The sequence below is a fragment of the Lepidochelys kempii genome, chromosome 21 (genome assembly GCF_965140285.1).
Source record: "Lepidochelys kempii isolate rLepKem1 chromosome 21, rLepKem1.hap1, whole genome shotgun sequence".
Classification (NCBI taxonomy): Eukaryota; Metazoa; Chordata; order Testudines; family Cheloniidae; genus Lepidochelys; species Lepidochelys kempii.
This window is the reverse complement of record NC_136400.1, coordinates 5,657,870-5,679,689: the sequence shown is the minus strand read 5'-3', so window position 1 is coordinate 5,679,689 and position 21,820 is coordinate 5,657,870. Positions and strand designations below refer to the sequence as shown.

Genomic DNA, 21,820 nt, shown 5'->3' with positions numbered 1-21,820 from the left:
CCAGGAGCTGTGGATTCAGAGGCTGTAAGGCCAGAAGGGGACCACAGTGATCGTCTAGTCTGGCTGTCTATATAACACAAGACAGAGAACTGTACCCAGTAATTCCTGCATCAGGCCCATAACTTCAGTTTGAACTATAGCTGTAGCGAGGTGTAGGGCTGGGCCTGAGAAGCAGAATGCTGATCCAGACAGTACCATTGCTTTGGGGTGTTCGGATCTGAAATTTAGATCTGGGCTCCAGAGCTGGAAGGGCTGTGGGTTCCGATCCCAGCTGCCATGTTCAAATCCAAACTCCTCAGCTGGGCAGCCCAGAGGACTGGTTTGATGGCACATGCCCTGGAGATCTGTTCCTCTGTGGTCCCTGCTCCAGAGCTGATGGTGACAATTACAACCAGGTGTATTCCAAATGCTACCCCAAGTGCCGTGCCAGGTGGGGTAAGCAGGGCAGGGGCATGTGTGTATCTCTTTCTGCAGTGCACCTAGCACACATCAGGGCATTGTATAAACAATTCAGTGTGGGCACGTGAGACTCTCCCTTGTACTTGCCCCACACAGCTCTGTGAATGCCCCTCTTGCCTAATGTGTAGCACCCCTTGTTAGTCTAGTCCTGGCTCCCCACTGCACAACATGGCTAAGGGACTTATATAATTAGGTTCTTTCCAGGAGTAGGGCCTCTCTGGAGCACGCTGCCAACTGTGCTAAGCTGTGTCTACTGTCAAATGGCTCAGGATTGGGGTGGTTGGTCCATCAAACTCATGGTCTCAGCCTGCATTAGAGCTCCTCCCTCCAGAGGTGTCACTTCTGTGTTTAACCCCATAGCCTCCTTGCACAACGTCTCTGACTGCCTTGTGAACTTTTCTTTCTTTCCCCAGCCCCGGAGGTGCTGGGCCCGGAGAAGTACGACAAGTCCTGTGACATGTGGTCCCTGGGCGTCATCATGTACATTTTGTAAGTAAGCAGTTTCCCCTGTACCATCCTGATGAGCATTGCTCATGCATAACCCAGGGCTGCAGCTTCCACCCTTTCAGTAGCTGTCCCCGAGCGGGCTTGCATGGCGCTCCCTGGGTGAAGCACACAATGCCCTTTTCCCTGAGTCTGGCCAAGCAGCATGCCGGGAAGGCTGCACTAGGCGCAGTCGTGAACATCTGACTTCCTCCTCCTCTGCTGCCGAAAGACACCAGCCTGGGATGCCCCGCCTTGCTGTTCAGTGTGTGCTGACTGACCCAGTCCTACCCAGGACAAATGCCTCTCTGCAGCAGTGAAATGATTGTGGATATTAAAGATGGGGGCAAACCTAGTGGGTCACGTAGCGCACGTCTACGCTGGAATAAAAGACCTGTGGCACGTGGACAGCTGGCTTGGGATGCGGGGCTATCAATTGCTGAGTAGATGTTTGGGCTCAGGCACCCCTCACCTCTCTTGGGGTCCCAGAGCTCAGGCTTCAGCCCAAGCCCATACATCTACACAGCAGTTTTAGAGCCCTGTAGCCCAAATCCCGCAAGCCTGAGTCAGCTGAGCTGTGCCAGCCATGGGTGTTTGTTTGCTGTGTAGATGTACCTTTAAAAATCTGGCCTCTAGTCTCTCTGGTCCGAGCCAGTGCAGGATTGTTCCCTGTCGTACAGTGTCTGTCTATTGCTCAGCCCGGCCTATTTGCAAAGCAATGGGGTCCCCGCGTGTCCTTTGCGGAAGTATTGCAGAGCCAAACAGATCTCCCTGCTGGTGCGTTTTTCTTGTTTTAGGCCTAAAATTTCCCCTTTCTTAGAATGATCTCATTACCCTTAGAGTCCCCTAACTGCCTCTCCCTTCCTGCCCCTCCTTTGCTGTCACTCCATCATGTTATGCAGACAGATGTCACCCGTGTAATCCTTTACAGCTGTCTCCCTCTCATAGAGGTAGGGATAACCCACTTCAGCTATGCAAGGATGCTGTTGGACAAGCTAGCTAAAACTGACTTCAGATTATAATATAAGCAAGGAAACTTTATCTAGTAAATTACTAATGCAGTGTAAAGGATTTCCCCTCTGCAGATCACTTCATTACTTTCTCTCTCTTTGGCTTAGGCTATGTGGGTATCCTCCTTTCTATTCCAACCATGGTCTGGCCATTTCTCCAGGCATGAAAAAACGGATCCGAATGGGCCAATATGAATTTCCCAACCCTGAGTGGTCAGAAGTGTCCGAAGAAGGTAAAAGCTGTGGCAGCATGTCTGCTCCATGACCGTGTGTGTCCCTGCTGCCCGAACATATTGCTCTGTTTAAAAGTGTCCGTATCCTGGCACCTGCAGAAGCCGTGCCTGGACCGCCTGCGGTGAAATCCCAAGGGACTGGTTCTGATATTGGCAGTGTGGTTTCCCTTTCCTGGGGCGTGTCAGGCTTGCAGCTATCATGCCCGATGGGAGAGCTCAGCCTGTGTGTGTCTGCGATCCCCAGTTGTAGAACAAGGCCTTGCCTAGAGTGGGACTTGGCCCTGTGGAGCCAGCGGTGTAGTTGCACTGGTGTAGACCCCGAGTGTAGACAGGGGAAGCTGTGACTTACACTGGTGCCATGTAGCCCCTTTGAATAGTGGCTTTGCCTGTCTGTACTAGGGGTAGCACCTGTTAATTCATGGCTGCTGCATTAATGTCTCCTCCCCCCCCCCCCCCCACCATGGTCCTCCAAGGGCACCCCCTCTCCAGTTCCTGGCTCCTCGGCCAACACGTCTTTTGAGAAGATCTGCATCTCTCTCCCTTCTGACTAGGGTATTTCCAGGCTATGTGGCTCCCTGCCTTCATCATGTTATTCCCCCCAGAGATAGGCTGCCCAAGCATACCTGTCTGCTTTCTCTCCAGAGACGGTTAACAATGAGGCTGCCCAGAGCTGGAAATACCACACGGCTCTTGTTATGCAAGTCTCTTTTATTCTTAAGGTAAAAATGTTCCAGGGAAAACATGTTAAAAACAATTCCCGCCCCCCTCTCCCCCCACACACTTACTATTAAGCTTAGCAGAGTTCACCCCAATCCAAACAGGGGTTCTGGCAGGAACAGTCCTTCTGCACCCCAGCCAAATGGTTTCAAGTTCAGAACAAGTTTAGAACAAGCACACAGTCTGATGTGCCCTCAGTGGGCCCAGTCCTTCCTACTCTTCACTAAGGATTGGGGTCCTCTGTTGACCAGGGGGTCTGTCTGGTTGCTGGATCAGGAGGAAGGCCCTGAGCCTGGTTAAAACGAAGCTATTTATCCAAAAATCCTTTTTGTCTTTTGGTCCCTTGAGAATCCAGTCAGGACTAGTCTAGGTGCACCTCTCCATGGGGGTGGCTTCAAGGGGCTGATAAGGAGAGGTGTTACTTTAGCATCCCTCTCCTCCTAGAGAAGGTACGTACAATTCTCCATAACACTCGCACAATTCCCTGTTTAATAACAATGGACTCCAAAGGTATTAACCCTAATTTAATAAGGTTTAGTCGAGGATATTACAAGATACTATCCGTCTGCAACAGCACCAATGGCTTTAACTGGGGCAAATCCCTGGTGGAGATGAGGCCGAAGAGACCAGCAGAGGTTCTGGTGGTTGCTAGGGCCTTGCGTACCCTTGGGGAGAACATATATTCTAAGTGCTACTTTTTATTAACACCTCCCTACCTCCCTCTACAGTTAAACAGTTGATCCGGAACCTGCTGAAGACAGATCCGACCCAGCGCATGACAATAACGGAGTTCATGAACCACCCCTGGATCATGGTAAGTGCGTGGCTTTCTAGAGGCGAGACATGGAGCCTCAGAAATGTGGCAACAGCTGGAACTGAGAAACGGGACTGCGGGGAATTTTATTGGAGGCTCATCCTTTGTCTCTCTTACCCTCCCCTCTAAAGCAATCAATGCAGGTGCCCCAGACGCCGCTGCACACTAGCCGAGTCTTGAAAGAAGAGAAAGACTTGTGGGAGGACGTCAAGGTAAAAACTCTGAATTGCTTCTGCCCCTGACCCACCTCTGTTCCAGCAGGCACAGCTTGTACAGCCTGCTCTCCAAGTGCCTCATTTCGGTGGACATAAACATTATGCTTGGCAAGGCTGGGAGGGAGCCTTTGGGAACTGGAGCCAGGTCACTGGCCCCAGTCCTGCCAGCTGTACCCTGCTTCCCCTCCTCACCCCCCCACCGGAGTAACTTGCCGGATCAGGGCATTGATTGGCTGTACTAAATGGAGCGCTAATAAAGAACGCTTCCTTACACAGAAACTGCATGGGAGAGAAGAGAGTATTGGGAGGGCCGAGCCCAGTTCTATTCGAGTCCTGGAAATAGGAAATTAGTGAAATGAAGGGTCTGGAATAATTTTGTATCTACGTGGTAAAAAATAGAAAAACTGTCAACTCCTGATTCGTGGTCATGCAAAGCCTTTTCTTCACTCTTCCCCGCCAGCAGCCTTGTTGTGGTTTTGTCCCTGGCTGCGCTAGTAGTGACTGTCTTGTTACTGTAGCATGTTTTTTGGCCGGATTGCCAACCCGACCTGGAGGCACGAGTGGATGATTGTCTTCGTGGCCTCTTCAGTCCTCTGTGCATCTTCTGAGGCTGCTAATAAAGGTGTTTCTGTCTGTGATGTGAGCATGAAGGCCACCACCTAAATTCACTTGCTGTGGACCACTAGACTGCTGCTGGATAGTAACAGGGATCAGGTTGGGGAACGACTGGCGCTGTGTTGTGTTGGAAAGGGCTACTTGTCCACTAGCAACCAAGCCACAGACCACTAAGTTGGAATGCTTAGTGGTGTGTGAAATCATTTGATCCAAGGAACAAAACCTAGATTATAGGGTGAACAAGAGCCAATGGCTGGATATTAGAAGCTAGACAAATTCAAGTGGGAAACAAACCACAGATTTGTAACAGTGATGGCAATGAACCACTGGAACAACTTCCCAAGAGACGTGGTGGATTCTACATCTCTAGACTTAAAATCAAGCTTGGGATGCCTTTCTAAAATGATGTGTGTGTTCAACGACATGAATAGAACCATTGGGTGAAAGTCTCTGACTTGTGCTATGTGGGAAGTCAGATGATCACACTGGTCTTGTCTGGCCTTAGGATTTATGAATGTCTTGGTTAGGGGTACACGTGTGTGTGGGCATGGACAATGGACATGGGTACACGCATGGGCCCAAGCCCATGGGTTTTAGCACTAATGTCAGATGCCCCCATTGTTAACCAGGCCCTGTATTTTACTTGGTGTTTCTAGGAGGAAATGACGAGTGCCTTGGCCACCATGAGAGTAGATTACGAACAAATTAAGATAAAGAAAATTGAAGACTCCTCCAACCCTTTGCTAATGAAGAGACGAAAGAAAGCGAACCCCTCTGAGCCGACAGCACTCCCCCACTGAGGGCCCCCTCTGAGCCCTGCCTGACCGTCGAGAAAGCAATAGTATATATATATATATATGTATGTATATGTATGTATATATATATATATATATATATATATATATGTATATATTTTTTTTTTAAGAAAAGGACAAAGACGGACTTCATCAAACACGTGGAATTCCGACATTTATACCAGACGTATTGTTTCTTAGCTCCCCACCCGTGTTTGTGGCCTTTTTGGCACAGGTGAGGAGATGACCCCTGTGAGAGACATATCTTTATTTTTGGCCTGAGAGTTGAACAGCTCCGGTAATTTGGTTTTTTTTTTTTTTTTTTTTGTTAAATATTTTTTTCCTTCTTCCTTACAAAGACATGGAAATTCCTGTGGTGACCTTTTTAGGGTATATAATATATAAATATTTTTTAAAACTACTGTAAAGCTGAAACCCAGACAGTATGTTCCCCGTGCGAAGCGCTGGCTAGAGACGAAGGCTTCTGGCTTTTTTGCCTAGTGCTGATGGATTAGCCCCTCAGGTGAGCCTCTGGTAAACACAGGCTGAAGCAAAGAGGCTCAGGGAGAGGAATATACTTAGTCCCTTCCACGCTCCTTTTCTTAACAATTTCCCTTCAGGGGCTCGTGGTCCGGGGAGAGGGGGGCGGGAAGGGGAGGTCTTGGGTGTGCCTGTGGATCTGGAGCACCTTTTCAGGCCTGGAAAATTTCTTTTTAAAGGTGTCGTGGCACAAATCCCCACTAAACAGAAAGCCTTGGCTCTAATGGTCCATGCACAGGGTTATTGTCAAGTACCATTGTGCGTGTTTGGGCTGTGTGTATGTATACGTCTGGGGGGCATGTCGTTTGTATGTGAGCACATGGATGCACGGGGGTGTTCTCTCTGGATGAATATGTGGGGTCTGTAAAATGCCTGGAATTCAATTCTAATCTCAGGGGGCTTTGTGGGGGAGGGATGTCGATGCCTCTAACAAATTCACTACAGCCACCCCAGCCTTCGTGGGATTAGACCAGAAGCACCTAAAGGAGATGCCCCATTGTCCAGTTTTCGTGACTGTCTCATGCTGTTAGGGCCGAGCCCTTTGCAGGGTCCTGCCCTGTCTTTCTCTGGGCTCCTGTGCTCTTGGCTCGCTGTGCTGAACACGGCAGTCCAGAATTACCACTTAGCATCAAGCTGCACCTCTTCAAAACTTGCAGCAGAGGTGAAAGCAGACATGGACGAGCCCCCCTGCAAGTCCCTCTCTCCTCAGGGGGCCCCAGCACTTACCATTGAGCCTGTGGGAGGCCGAGCCCCTTCACTTACCCCAACTAACCTATTCCTGCCCCACTTCGATGTGGGAAACACAGTTACCCCGCATCGGGGAAGCAGGAGTCAAATGGGACACTTCCTACCCCGCTTCTGAGCCATCTGGCTGGTGACTGCTGTGGATTTCAGTGCCTGCAGTGCTGCAGCATTTCCTTAACTCTTTGGCTGTTGCTTCCCCCCGTGGCAAGAAGCCACTATGGGACGAAGCCGGTCAAGCTCCCACCAAGAAATCCAGCTGACTCAGCCATGGATGGGAGAAATGGGGAATGTATCTAAAAGATCAGTTGGGCTTCAGTCTTGTTCAGAGCTTCAGCTGGGATTTGAGCACTGACCCCTTCCCTTCCTTCTCTGCCCGGCACCCCGGGCTCACGGTGAGCTCCCCTCTTGAATCCCCTCCCTGTTTGCCCACATGCTACCAAAGGGGAAGGCAGTCCCTGACTTCATCTACACCCCCGCCACCTCTCTGCTCCTGGTGGTGTTTGGTGTTTGCAACCGGTCTCTACTCCTGGGAGCAGAATAGCTACCCGAAGTCTTTAGTCTGTTTTCTCCCCCCCGCCCCCTTGTCACATTGTTTCACTGCGTTTTAATGTGTTCAAACAAAAAACATTTTTTATGGAAATGTTTAGTTTTTAGGTGACATTTTAGGCACTGTATGGAATTTGAATTTGTTTTAAAGACAAGTTTTTTAATTTTATTTTATTTTATTTTTGTCTGTTGGCTTATACTAATCCTTCTGGCCTGCTTTTCCCTCTTTCAGATTAAAGACACTTCATGCGTCGTGCAGTCTTCTCCTTCTTGCGTGTGTGGTAGAGTGGCAAGCGGCCTGTTACTCCAGATTGGCTGCTGGTGATCTTCACGGTGCAATACTCAGGGCTTCATTTTTTCCCACAGAGGGGCCGAGCACAATGCTGGGTGGGATTCCCCCTGGGTCTGAGCCAAAGCTGAGTAAAGTCCAGGGAAAAACACATAGACTCCGGCTCAAGCTCTCCAGGCACAGGGCCTATGCACCACTTATTTTGACGACTTGAGTGGGATTGGAGTGTGCATTGACCTTGCTCTCTGGCTGTTCGCACAGGGGTGGATTTTACTCCATTGATTTCAGTTGGAGCTGTGCGGGTGCTTGGTTTTCCTGCAAATCAAACCCTGATGTGGCCATTGCCACTGCTCTGTGCAAGTGGGACTCCGGTACCCCATGTGAAGCTCAGAGCAGGTTTCAGGCCAAAGTGTCTTCATTTGCCATTTACTGTGGCTAAACATATACCGGTTCAAAAAAATTAATTTTTTTCCTGCATCATGCTGCGCCCCTGGACTCTGATTCTCTCCCTCCCTCCCCCTCTGCAGTGGGGATGGATTTTGCTCAGAGGCGAGGACAGTCCTCCTGGCTGGTGCTCAAAGCAGTAGAATTACACGGGTGGGTTAGCTCAGGATCACCCCCTTCCCCTGTCATTGTGCATGGAACATTGCGCTGCCAAACCCCTTTGGTTGGGGGCTGGGTGATTCGGGGCCCAGTGCGAAGTTCTGATCCGATTATTGTGAAATGGGGGGAGTGGGGAGGGGAAAGGTGTATGCACTCACATTCTTACGAAGTCTTTGCAAGTGGCTTCCTAGCTCACCCACCCCACGGCAGGACAGGTGCTGGACCTGGACCGAGTGGCAGCTTGATGGGACATGGCTTTGGCAAGTAGCATCGAGCAGTACATGGAAGAGCCAGCAGAGGGAGTTGTTCATCCAATATTGGCTCAGCTGCCTGTAATTGTTAGTTTGATTTTTTTTCAGCCACATCTGAAGCTGGGGTATAGAAAGGGGAAGGGGGACTAACTGTGCACCGGAAGGGGGTCTCCTCAGATGCTCGCAGGCCAGCTGCAGATCCTGGGAGAAAAAGCTCCTTTCCTCCTTGGGATTCATTTGCCAGCTCTCTTTGTATTGGTTTTTGGAGAGGGGACACATCACGGGACAGCAAAAGGCAATTAGCAGTGCAACTGGTGCTGGTCTTTCCTTCGGCTGGGAGAGGGCTGAGCGGGATCTGAAGAAAGTGACCGGCCCTGCTGACGGGTGAACGTGGCCCCTCATGCCATTCAGCTCTTAGGAAACTCTCAGCCCTTGGGAGGCTGCTGCTGCTCGGCTCAAAGCTCTCTCTGCTGCTGCCTCTGATGCAGGCACCCCCGTACACACAGCGCTGGGGCTGCCTTTGCAGCAGCTCTCTCCGCCCTTCTCTTTGGCGTTTGCTGAGTCCTCCTGCTGCGGCCAATGACGTGAAGAGGAGAAAGTCCCGGGGTCCACCAACACCCTCCTGGGCTTCGGCCAATAAAAGTCCGATGAGGCTAAATATATGACAGTGAGGCGCTTGGATGCTAGGGTGTTGGGAGGCACACAAGTACCTAAGAGGGACATGGGGTGACCTACGCAGGGCACGGTTATTTCTCTCCCAACCGTTGCTTTTTAATCTGAACCTGTCACTTTAGTTCTTTGCTTCCGTCAGGAAATTCTGAGGAAACTGATGGGACAAAGGCCAGCCTGGCAGTGCTGGGTTTTTATAAGACAGTACCAAGCGGAAGTTGAGTGCAGGGAGCAGCCATGGCTGTGGTGCAGGGCAGAGAGCCCTTTGGCACAATGCTGTGGACTATCAGAGGTCCGTGGGTATGAGCTCGGCGGAAGGCTATGGGCCAGAACAGCCCCCCACTCACTCTGACTTTCAGCTTCCCACTGGCTCAAGAGTGTTGGGGGGTGCAGAGAGGGGGTTATTTTTGAGAGGTTTTCCTCATAATGGCCCCCACCCAGTCCAGTGCAGGACACTGGACCCTGTGCAGGGAGAGCTCCCCACACTGTGCAAACCAGACACGGCACTAAACCCAGCCTCCAGATCTGAACACCTCTGAACTTTGAGAGAGACTCAGAACATGATCTGGGCTGTTTCATGCACCTCTGCCGCTGCGTCTCGCACCTGACCCAGAGCATGTCCTGCTAATCCAGCCCCGGCCACCCCTACGGCTTTTCCATTGCACCTTGATTCTGACCTGCAATGCCCCTACAGCTCAGTTAATCCATCTAAATCCTGGACCTGCAGCAGCCCTTGGCATCCTATTCCTGGGTCCTTGCACACCTGCGATTGAGGCAGCTCTAGTTTGACCAGAGAAACAAGATGCTGTCATCAGGGGCCACCTAATGCATCTTAATTCAAGCCTACACGCCCTTGTGGTTTTGCTGTTGGCCCCCACCACAGCTAGCTGTGTCACTACGCCTCAGTGCTAACCTGCCAAGCTCATGTTCGTTTTCCTCATCCCATAGCTTCTGGAGGTGTTGCCGTCAGTACCTGCCTGGCATGATTTTTTTTTTTTATTGTCTCCACCCCAAGTCTTGTAGCTGTGGGCGAGCACTTGCCAGCGTGGGTACATGAAAGGGCTGCCCATGAGCTTTGCCAAACCACAGAGAGCAGACGCGGTGGGAGGAAGCAACGCAAAGGGCTTTACGTGATTTGTATGATTTCACTTTTGGAGACTGGTTACTTTTTTCTTTTCCGTTCCAGCCAGCAGGGATTGACGCAGCGGCGTATTAATGCCTAGGCCGACAAATTTGCAGGGGTGGCAAATTTATAACAGTAGCCAGAGGCTGCTTCCCCCGGTGCTGGTTCACGCCCTCCACCCCCGGTCCCGCCCCAACTCCATCCCTTTCCCGCCCTCATTCCCTGCCCCTTCCCTTTCCCTACTGGTCCCCTTCCCCAAATCCCCGCCCCAGCCCCGCCTCCTCTCCTGAGGGCGCCGCGTTCCCCCCTACTTCCTGAAGCTCTTTTGTGCACAAGCACTGTCAGGGAGCGGAGAGAAGCAGGACCCGGCGGCGCGCTCAGGGGAGGAGGCGGAGGTGAGCTGGGGGGCGGCAATTATTTCTGGGCCTAGGGACGGCAAAATCATTAATCCGCCACTGGATTGACGTATGTTCTGATATCACCTGTTAAATAACGGATGGAATCTTTTTCCTCTAAATCTGACTTAGGTCTTTCTGCTTCACCCATCCACCACGGTAACTGAACACTTCCCAACTAAATTAGATCAGCAGCTCAAGGTATCTAGTGAACTCCATGGAGCCTCCTGCCTTCCCTGGTTATATGGAGCTCTGCCTGGCATATCTAAATATAAATGTTACGGTGGGGAAATCTTTCTCAGTCCTGAGAGACGGCCAAGCTCTGGGTTAGTCTGACCTACTCTGAGGTCATTTCAACCCAGTTTGACCAGCTGGGAATGGTTCCAGTTTTCAAGCTTCCTACTGGGCTTTGTGCTCTGCTTTGACTCAGAAGAGGGCAGGTGTCTTGGTGGTTGATGGACTGGGATGCAGCTGGGGCTTGACCCATCAAAGGCTTTGAAGATCAGTTCTCCAAGGCCTTGGACCACTGGATTGCCCATCATGGGACTGGAGCACATATGCTGCTGGTGATCCATCAAGTGGTGCACTGCTTTCACCTTCAGCCTCAGATGCAGTGAGTTGCAATAACTTACGCTGGAGATCATGAGTTACTGTGTTCAGGTCCTCAACAGAGAGGGCGAGGAGAAGGTTCCTAGCCAGCTGGAGGTAGAAAAACATTTTTGGCTGGGCTTGGTCTTCAGTTGAAAAGGATTCTAACGGTTCCTGTGACTTTTTGAGTAAATGGGGGGAGGATGGGGAAAGTTGGGGGGGGGGAGTTTCCCGACGCACCGTCAATGGAAGGGGAGGACTGTGGTTCTTCACAGCATTTTCTCCATTCTGAGCAATGTTGCTTCATTCTCACACCTAGGTCCAGTTGAAGACAGAAGTTTCCCGATCTTGGATTCTACCTGACTTGAGGGGCTTGCTGGTGTCACCGTTAAGTGCTGCTGATGGCACATACCTGGTCCACTTAGGGTTTCAATGACAGATCTCACAATGCTTTGTAGAAACTCATTAACTGAACACCCTTTGAAGATGAGCAGCAATATTCCTGCTGTGTAAAGAATATGTCACACATAACACCTGTCCTCGGAGTATCGCCAGATATTAACAAATGAAGTCTCACAACCCATCTGTGCCATTGGTAAATGTACCCCCAATTTACATATGGGAAAACAGGGGCACAGAGATAGAAAGTGGCTTGGCCAATGCTGCTATGTGAGAACAGAATCCTGGTCCAAGATTTCCATAAGTGGCAGGTGATTTACGGGGGGGGGGGGGGGGAGCCTCAAGTTTTGGGAGCCCAACTTAAAACACCAGAAAGGGGCCAGATTTTCAGAGTGGGAGCTCAGCCATTTCTGGAAGTCAGTCCTCTTTAACCTGTCCCAAGTGAAGCCCCCCAGACTACTAGTGCCTTCTGAAAATCTTGGCCCCGACAGTCCTGACTGGCCATCTCCTGCTCTAACCATTAGACACACCTCCTCCCTTAGCAATCCTGCCCCATCTTACTCCCAGTGACTTCTGAGCACCTAAAGACCTGCTCTGTCAATCTCTGGGCGTGATGTTTCATGTTAGCATTTCATCCTAGCTTTCTGCTGTACAAGTGATTTCATTAGGCCAAGCGATGGATGCTGACAGGAGTGGAAGTCGAGGGAATATTAGAAATCGCTCACAATGTGCATCTCCTTCTCCCATTCCCGTGCTTTTGGTTTTTGCAGACCAGATGCTGCACAGATAGCCTTGGAGTGTTTCACCCATGTACTGTGATGACAACTCATATTAAAACTGTCAGAAAACATTGTGGTTTAGAGCTGCACTCCCGGAAAGCAAGAAGCTAGCAAAACATTTCAAATTTGCATAATCTCTGTGTGTTAAATGTAAAGTGAGAGGCCATGAGCTGAACCCCGAGATCCGACACGGGTGCAAAAGTGAACTCTCTTCCCGGGAGTCAGGCAGCCAGAGAAACCTTGTGTTTGCTGTTGCAAGTGCTCAAACTAATTATGGTGTCCGCTGATCTCCGGCGTAGTGCTTTAGCTGCTTTGGTGAGCTATGGAATGTAGGGTTTGCAACCGACCTACCAGGAGCATACACCAGGGCCTGATTGTTACAAAGTAGAGGCTGGTGGTCTTCACCTATTTTTTTCATGCACACTTTCCATGTGCAAAACCAGGTTATTTGTTGTGCCCTCAGGACTAAATTGATGCCTGTGTCTAGTTTTGAGCATGTACAATATGCCAACCTGTGCATGCTCATGCTTTGTGTGTGTGTGTAAGAGAGAGAGAGAGTGGTATTAAAAGATCAGACCCCAGACAGCGTCAGATTCTATGGTGGTTTGAGCTCAGTATCTTGTATCTTCTGAATGTGTTTCACATCCCAGCAGCAAAAGGGGCTAATGAAAGAATTCGTCAGCAGCTTCTGGCTATATGTCTTACTTTTTCCAGTTTAATGCTTTCCTTGCAGGACTTTCTTTTAGTTACAAGGAATTTATTTTAGATTGGCGAGAGCAGCGCTAAGCTAGGGCTGTAGAATGGTATGAGGATTTGGCATCTTCCCCCCACGCCAAGTCTGAGATCTGGCTTATGCCCATCTGCGATCTTTTCTACGGACAATGGTGACGAGTGCTTTATGTATCTGAATTTTAATCGATTTTTTTCCCCTTACATCTTCCCTGTGACGTAGGGAATTAGTATTATGAGTGGGAAATTGAGGCACAAAGAGATCAAGTGACTTGCCCAAGGAGTTTGTGACAAAACCAGGAATTGAATCCGGGAGTCCTGTGTCCCCATCCAGGGCTTTAGCCATAGAACAGTCCTTCAGTTCCTTTCTCGTTCTAGGAGGTGGCAGGACATGTTAGCTGTCACTTTGTACTATGTATTACAATGCTAAGGAAATAAAGGCACAATGTCAACTTGCACAGGTTCCTGGAAAGGGGTTGCCAGTACTGCTGTGCTGAGCAGAAAGGGAGGGGACCAAAGGGAAGTGCACCAGTAATGTACCTCCTCCAAGTGCTCCTCCCAGGAGACGTGTGAGGAGGAGTCACTTCCTCTAGTTGCTAAGTTCCAAAAGGGCGAGGCCTTAATCGAACCCTAACAGTAAATCATGTCCTTTTTGCATGATGATCTGGTGCTGTGGTTACTCTACTGAAGCGGAAATGTGGGACTGTACCAACGCACAGCACAGAGAGAGGTGTGAAGTGTAGGCAGGTATTTCCAGGGTCTCGGCCCACGGCTGCCGTTAGCGTGAAGCGCTTGCGCAAACTCTACATTTTGGAAAATTATTTCATATAAACAAATACCAAATGAGCAATAAAAAACCCCACCCCAGCTCTGGGGGGAGAGTCTGAGGTTCACATTTCCTACAGAAAGCCTTTTTTTTTTTTTTTTTTTTTTTAAATCACAGCGCTCATTTGCACAAATCTCAACTCCAGAATGAAGATTTCCAGTATGTCGGGGGAGGAATAGGCTCGGGGCAAAGAGAAGGGAAATAACCGAGGCTTTATTGACCACGTGAGTTTTGCAGCAAGTGGGCTGGAACTTGGTGTTCGCTAATGGACTGCTCTAAATGCAGGAATAGTCTGGGAGGATCTTGTAGCCACTTGACAGCAGGGCCACTTGAGGGGGCCTGATGTAATCCTGCTTGTCCCTACTGCATCTCCCAGCAACGTCCTGTCTTCCCCAGACTCTAGCCAGGCTCTATTCGTCTCTTCCTCCTGGCACTTCCAGCCAGGCTCTGTCTGGTCTTATAGGTCCTTCCCCCATCTTGCCCTCCAACCATACATACCCTACTGGGTCTTCACCACTGCCCTCTTCACTCACAGCTTCAGCTTCAGTCTAGTTCCTTCTCCTCCACTCCCCAGCTTTGGCTTCTCCTTCTCTATTTGGCTGTGTCTACATTACAGACATGTACCGTTGCACCTGTGCTGCTGTAAGGTCTCTCGTGTAGCCGCTCTCGCGCCGGCATAATTAAACCACCCACAACAAGCGGCGTTAGCTCTCCCTCCGACATAGCGCTGTCCACACCAGCACTTTTGTCAGTGAAACTTATGTCACTCTGTGGTGTGTTTTTTTCACCTCCCTGACCGACAAAAGTTTTCCCAACAAAAGCGGTGGTGTAGACATCACTCCAGGAAAGCCGTGCCTTCCTCACACCGGATAGACCTCTCTTCTCATTCTTGCACCCACCCCCCCCCGACATATATGTATTGCGGGGGGGGGGGGGGGAGGGGGCAGAAAAAGGGCACAGATCTGTTTTCTGTAAAGATGCAGCTATTAAAAGGAATTGCTGTGTCAATGTGTGGGTGTTGGTGAGAACAGAGTCTTACTCATGCAAGGCACAATCGCGCTCTCCTCCTGGTTTGAAAGAAGAAAAAAATCCCTAGCAAACAAAACCATGGTAAATAAATAGAATAGGAAAAGAAAGGGCCAGCCCAGGTTTTCAGGGATACCCTTGTCCACATCTTCTGTGGGTGGAAGGGCATGGTATCTCGCCCCCAGTGCATTGGTTTGTATGGGATGAGTGGGTTGGTTGCGGGAGAGACGAGGCAAAACCTATATAACTGCTTTAGCGAAAACCTGCAGAGGGGATGAGAGGGGAAAGGAGGTCTTGTGGTTAAGTCATTAAACTGGGCCTCATAAGGTCTGGCTCTGATTCCCAGTTCCACATACTCCATGTGACCTTGCATGAGGCACTTAATTTGTCCGTGAGAACTAGATAAATTCATGGAGGTTAAGTCCAGTAACAGCTATTTGCCAGGATGGGTAAGGAATGGTGTCCCTAGCCTCTGTTTGTCAGAGGGTGGAGATGGATGGCAGGAGAGAGATAACTTGATCATTACCTGTTAGGTTCACTCCCTCTGGGGCACCTGGCATTGGCCGCTGTCGGCAGACAGGATACTGGGCTGGATTGACCTTTGGTCTGACCTAGTATGGCCGTTCTTATGTAATGCCTCGTCTGTGAAATGGAGATGATGACTGTCTGTTTAGACTGTAAGCTCTTTAGGGCAGAGACCGACTCTTACTATGTGTTTGTACCATACCTACCACAATGGGCTCTGTAGATAATATTATAATATGAACAATAGTCATTGGAGGGTGTTTCAAAGAGGGATGGACAAATGTTTTAAAACGTGGATGTGCTTCTAAACTTTCCCCCATAGTTCCCCGAACCAATCCCTTTGAGAATTTGCCTTTTGTTTTCTAGTGTACTGCATTACTATAAATGAGATGGGTTTACACTACATCAGACCGTGGCGGCAGCTGGAGGTGGGATCTCCTGGCAAAGACCATTTGTTGCTGTGAATTGAAGTAAACTCCACTGACTACTGTGTTTGGGAGGAGCTCAAATACTTTTGCCAGGTCTAGTTATATGAATTGTTAGGCAGCCAGATGGTGGGAAGGCTCCTTAGGCCATGCCTATGCTACACAGTTTTGTTGACATAAGGTAGCTGATGTTGACCTAACTATGGAGGTGTGCCCACTGCAATGCTCCTCCCGCCAATTTAACTCTCCCGCGATGCCGACATAAAACCACCTCAAGGAGAGGTGTAGAGCTTAGGGTGATGTAGTTAGAGCGACGCAGGGTCCGTGTAAACTCTGCGTTGCTTACCTTGCCTTAAGTGGCCTCTAGGAGGCATCCCACAAATGCCCACACTGACCACTCTGGTCACCATTCTGAACTCTGCTCCTCTGTAGCTAGGTACACCGGTGAACGCCCCAGCCTGTTAAAGCCCCAGGAAGTTTTAAACTTGCTCTCGCTGTTTTCCTCGGTGTGGAGAGCTCACATAGCAACTGCCCAGCTGAGCAGGCCGGCTCCATGCGGCAAACACACTCCTTTGCCTGGAGTACACAGGAGGGTCTGTGGGGAGAGGAAGCTCTGCCAGCCCTCCCCGCTCCAGTTTCAGGAGCGTGCTTGGGGCCTGGAGGAGAAGGGCTACAATAGGGACGCGCAGCTGTGCCGTGTAAACATCAAAGAGCTGTGGCAGGCGGCAAGGGAGGGAAATAGTTGCTTCTGGTGCAGAGCTGCAGACGTTCCGCTTCTACAAGGAGGGGGCTGGCTGGGGTAAGGGTGGCGGTGAATAGACCCCTCCCCCCAGCCCTTCAGCTCCTCTTATAGCCTTGTGTTCATAACACACGGCACAGTGCTGAAGAGCAGTGCAGGATCCAGGCTTTCTGACCCAATGGTTGGCTGGAAGGTTACCAGGGCAGTTGAAAAGCAGCTGGAAATCTAGTAGGAAGCCCATGGAATGGGATCGAGAAACCAGTGTCAAGTGTCACGGAACCTGTCCCCCCATGAGGCATTGCAAACCTTTCCCAAAGCACCCTGCGGTCAGTCGCACAGTGGGATAGCGATCCATGGTGCATGGCTTTCTGGGTCGATGCGAGGGCTGCTGTGGTGGATGCGCTCCGCTGACACAAGGATCATGCAATAGCAGTTTAATTATAGCAATGGCAGCATGTCAACGTAACTTAATTCATCTTAACTTTGCAGTGTAGCGAGCCTAAGACTGCAAGCAGGGGAGATGACTGGAACTACATCCAGTGCTACGAATGCTTACTGTGCTGCTTTAACTGATTAATAGCAATACAGCAAGTCCTAATGAATATACCTGTTTGTTTGCTCTGACCTCTGATTGGCCTTACAAGAAGCCATTCTTTTTTGGTTTCAACTGGAAGTTCACGATCTGAGACACAGATCAGTGGCGGTAAGATAAGAACATGACAACCTCAGTTGCTAACATTTGTTTTTGCAAATGCCTCAGGCGTAACTGGAAACCAGGAGTGGTTGTACAGATAATTCTGATGAAATGTTTTATCCTACAACTATGACTGGAACAAGATTATCACAGGATAATCTGTGCTTTCACAACCAGATGATCAGCGCTGTGGTCTCCAGTGCGTTGGCCTCTCTGCAGAGTGGGTGAGAAGTGCTGCTTGTGGGAATGCTGGCTTGTGATATAAACTATTATTATCGCATGGCTCTGGAGGAAGGGCACAGCATGTGCACATCGCCCACGTGGTAATGGGCACCTTGCTACCTAGCCCGGGTGACTTGGCCAATCTCAATGCAATTCTGAAGAATTCAGGGCTTGGCCCAGGAACTAATTAGTCACTGCCAACAAAGCTATTCCCACCCTGACCCCTATGTAGGGAGACCATCTTCATCTCGGACTCCCTTCATACCTAAAAGGGGCATCCTCTGTTGCTCCAGTCTGAAAGGCTCAACCAGAAACAACACAGGACAGGTTCTCTCTGCAAAGAGACTGACAGTGAACAATGCTGTATGAATTGGTGGTTGTAGCTGTGTGGGTCCTAGAAGAGAGAGAGAGAGAAGGTGGGTGAGGTAATCTCTTTTATTGGACCAACTTCTGTTGGGGAGAGAGACAAGCTTTTGAGTGACACAGAGCTCTTCTTCAGGTGTGGGAAAGGTACCCAGCGTACAAGATCAAACAGATAGTTTAGCATAAATAGTTTATCACATATTCTAAGAACCATTCAATCCCATTAATATGCCTTTAGTTTTAGGATGAAAATGGGGGCTAAAGGGTTACAGATTGTTGTAATAAGCCATAAATCCAGTATCTTTATTAAGAACGTGGTTTTTGGTGTCTAGCAAAGTTATGAATTTATGCTCCCATGCTTGTCTTTTGTAAGCATTGTGCAGGTTTCCTTTGAGGATGAGGACTAATAGGAAAGTGTTCACCCACAGGTGATAGGGTGTTCTTGTGTTTTATCATTTCCCTGTGTGACTTCATCTGAGAGCGCAGTGATGGTCTGGTTGTAATGTAAGGAAGGTATTTGCAGAGTAATGGGTTGCAGGTAACTACAGTTAAATGCAGGAATAAGTCTTCCATGTATTGCCATGTACCATATGACGAAGCCTTGTCCAAACAAGGCTTCTCTCTTCTGAGACATGGAATACTTGCATATCGCCCTAAACCCTGCCTTTCCTGCTGGGAATATTTATGCAAACTGGATGTGACTTTTCCTTTCAACTGTCAACCCCCGGCCCAGCAAATATAGCCTCAGTGATGCTGCTGTTGGACTGTTGGTCGTTGTAACGTCCATTGGGACATTCCACTCTCCGTTCTGGACCCGGAGTTTGGAGACTGCTCCAGAATGCTCCTTCCCAGGTTTTGCACAAGACCCAGAACACACAGGGGCCAGACCCTCAGTGAGTTTTTTCTTTAGTTCTAAGGAGAGCTCCAAGTCAGGCGATACTCAATAATGTTGCTTGTTTCTAACCTTAATAGAGAACCTTGGTGCGTCGAGTAGAGGCTTTCAATGATCCTAGGACACTGTTACTCAAACAGAGCATCCATTGAAGCAACAAAGACGTAAATAACTCCGTTGTGAGATACTTGGTTATCCCTGAACACTCTTGATTGTAATGTCTATGGCATGCTGTATATGTGAATTGAGAGTGTTTCTTATTGTGATGAAATGGTCAGCAGTAACTGACTGTAATGTAAGGAGGGTGTGTGCTGAGTAGTAGCTCCAGGTAACTACCATTAAAGGCAGGAAGACATTTTCCACACATTGTCACAGGCCACATTTAATTACAAACTTGCATTTAGAACCAGTCTTCCATTTTGCACCTACATATAATTGTGGGTGCTGTTTTGCATTGACAAATGATGGCTTGAAGATGTCTACCTACCACTCTCTTTCCTCATAGTTGGTGCATTGTTTAGACAACTTGCCGTCATTTGGGCCCACAGTGACTTGCAGGTGTGGAAATGAGACAGTAGAACGGGAGCCCCTTAAAAACCAGTCCCACCAAATGTAACCAGTGTGTGTTCTGTAAAGGGGTTTGGGGGTGTGTGTACCTGTGCAGTGATTCGTCTACATGGCACTTCTCAAGTAAACCCGTGGGACTGTACCTGTGTCCTGCTGACTCTAGAGGAATGTATGAAAGATTCATCGCAACATTTAAAATTTTTAATAGTTTGCAGGGAAAAAGGAGCTTCTCCTGTCACCCGACTCCTTTATTTTTAGCAGCAAATTTCCTGCGCAGTAAAAATATCCATTTCTCGCTACCAGTGAAAGATTGTTGGTTTTGGTCACAGGTTTGACTCCAACCCAGGTTGATATAGTCAGTTTGTTACCATCTGATCCCAGGTTCATTAAGATCTGTATAAGATGAATTGGGGGAAATTCTAGTCTTTCACTGCTGGCAGTAATTACCAGTCTTGTTGGCAGAGAGGCCAAGGACTGAACGGTCCATGGATTTTATTTCCCCAGTCATCCTAGGAGCTGAGCACTTAAGTGGAGTCTTGGGGCACATTGGTTGAACAATGTTGTGACAAGGCTGCCCTACTCTCCCCAACCCCCACCATTAGAACAGTAGTAAGGCCAACGGTGGTAAGGAACAGTTGCCCTCGAAGGATGACCCAAATGAGTCCCTCTAGGTGGATGTAGATCCAGGGGAGAATGGTGATGATAGTGAAGGATGTTCAGCTACTGGCAACCCTGAGAAGTCGGCAAAGGTGATTTTGGAAAATCTAACAGGACGGTCATGTTGAGGACCATCAACCAGAGAAGCAAGGGATTCAGAATAAAACCACACCAAACGGGAGAGTCATCAGGTTGCTTAGTAATTTCAAAGACCATATAGTTAACTGACATTATTCAGTTTTCAGTAGCGGAAGGGCGCTGTTACGAGAGTGCTCTATGTCTCTCTATATGTAAATATTTAATAAGGTACCAGTAGATGGTGCTCAAAACTCTGTGGTACACTGCCAGGGTTCTGTAGGACCAGTACAACTTCCGGAAGTTGTGCACTCCAAATAGCTTCCTTTGTGTGGCTCTTTACACCAGCTCTTAACAAGCGTGAAGAAGCTTGCTTTGCTCTTGTCAGTGCTATACCTGTCCTGTGCCTAATCAGAGGTCTGCAGTATCTCAGGTGATCAACTCAGCATCTTTTGCCAGCGCTAAATTATTCCCCACAATGGAAGTTGTTGTTGTAACTGCTTTCTAGACCAGCTGAAGTTTTCTTTAATGAATCTCATTTATCTTATTTATTTAGATTAAATGTTTCTCTGAAAGGCAGAAGTGGTGAAGGATGACTCTGATGAGGAAGCACAGGGTATTTCTCGAAGTCCTCAGTGCTATTTGTGGATGAAATCCTATAATCTAGGCTTCTTAATGCTGATTCATCCAGACCAAGCAGAACTTAAATTTCCAAACCGGAGTTTAAAAGACAGAGAAAAGGGAGGAAAAACTCGCTCATGTAGTGTTTCCCCTGGTGCACTCCAATCATATGACTGTGCACTTCTATCCAGCAGGGTTGCCAACTCCGACTGAAGCTATTCTGGGAGATTTTTTTCCCTCCCGACATGACATAATGCTGTTTTCTTAAAATATCCTATTAAAATCTCTCAGATTGCTATCAATAGTCACCGGGAGATTCATGCCGATTCTGGGAGACTCCAGTCCAAACCTGGAGGGTTGGCACCCCTACTATCCAGACAACATGAACTGGACCACAAAGGGTATTCTCATGGGATTTACCAAGCCTGTACCTGGGAATCAAGTGGGGTCCTACAGGCATTCTTATGCATCCTTCCACCTTGATCATAGAATATCAGGGTTGGAAGGGACCTCAGGAGGTCATCTAGTCCAACCCCCTGCTCAAAGCAGGACCAATCCCCAACTAAATCATCCCAGCCAGGGCTTTGTCATGCCTGACCTTAAAAACCTCTAAGGAAGGAGATTCCACCACCTCTCTAGGTAACGCATTCCAGTGTTTCACCACCCTCCTAGTGAAAAAGTTTTTCCTACTATCCAACCTAAACCTCCCCCACTGCAACTTGAGACCATTACTCCTTGTTCTGTCATCTGCTATCACTGAGAACAGTCTAGATCCATCCTCTTTGGAACCCCCTTTTTAGTTGAAAGCAGCTATCAAATCCCCCCTCATTCTTCTCTTCCGCAGACTAAATAATCCCAGTTCCTTCAGTCTGTCCTCATAAGTCATGTGCTTCAGTCCCCTAATCATTTTTGTAGCCCTCCGCTGGATGCTTTCCAATATTTTTCAAATCCTTCTGGTAGTGTGGGCCCCAAACTGGACACAGTACTCCAGATGAGGCCTCACCAATGTCGAATAGAGGGGAACGATCATGTCCCTCAATCTGCTGGCAATGCCCCTTCTTATACATCCCAAAATGCCATTGGCCTTCTTGGCAACAAGGGCACACTGTTGATTCATATCCAGCTTCTCATCCACTGTAACCCCTTGATTGTGATTATGTGTTGCAGCCCCTCCGAGGAATTAGACCAGGGCA

At 48.9% G+C, this 21,820-nt stretch overlaps 1 protein-coding gene across 2 annotated transcripts in view; it reads left to right on the top strand.

Annotated features, from left to right (window-relative positions):
- Nucleotides 1-21,820, top strand: part of MAPKAPK2 (MAPK activated protein kinase 2) — a 110,966-nt gene that overhangs the window by 73,606 nt on the left and 15,540 nt on the right. Inside the window, exons 6-11 of one of the 2 annotated variants that reach the window (XM_073319763.2) lie at nt 873-948; nt 2,061-2,185; nt 3,631-3,716; nt 3,848-3,928; nt 5,203-7,503; nt 11,408-13,447. In XM_073319763.2, coding sequence (XP_073175864.1) covers nt 873-948; nt 2,061-2,185; nt 3,631-3,716; nt 3,848-3,928; nt 5,203-5,346 — 512 coding nt within the window. In that variant the 3' untranslated portion in view covers nt 5,347-7,503; nt 11,408-13,447. Of the gene's footprint in view, nt 1-872; nt 949-2,060; nt 2,186-3,630; nt 3,717-3,847; nt 3,929-5,202; nt 7,504-11,407; nt 13,448-21,820 lie in introns of those variants that run through there. The other variant, XM_073319764.2, reaches the window with a different exon arrangement.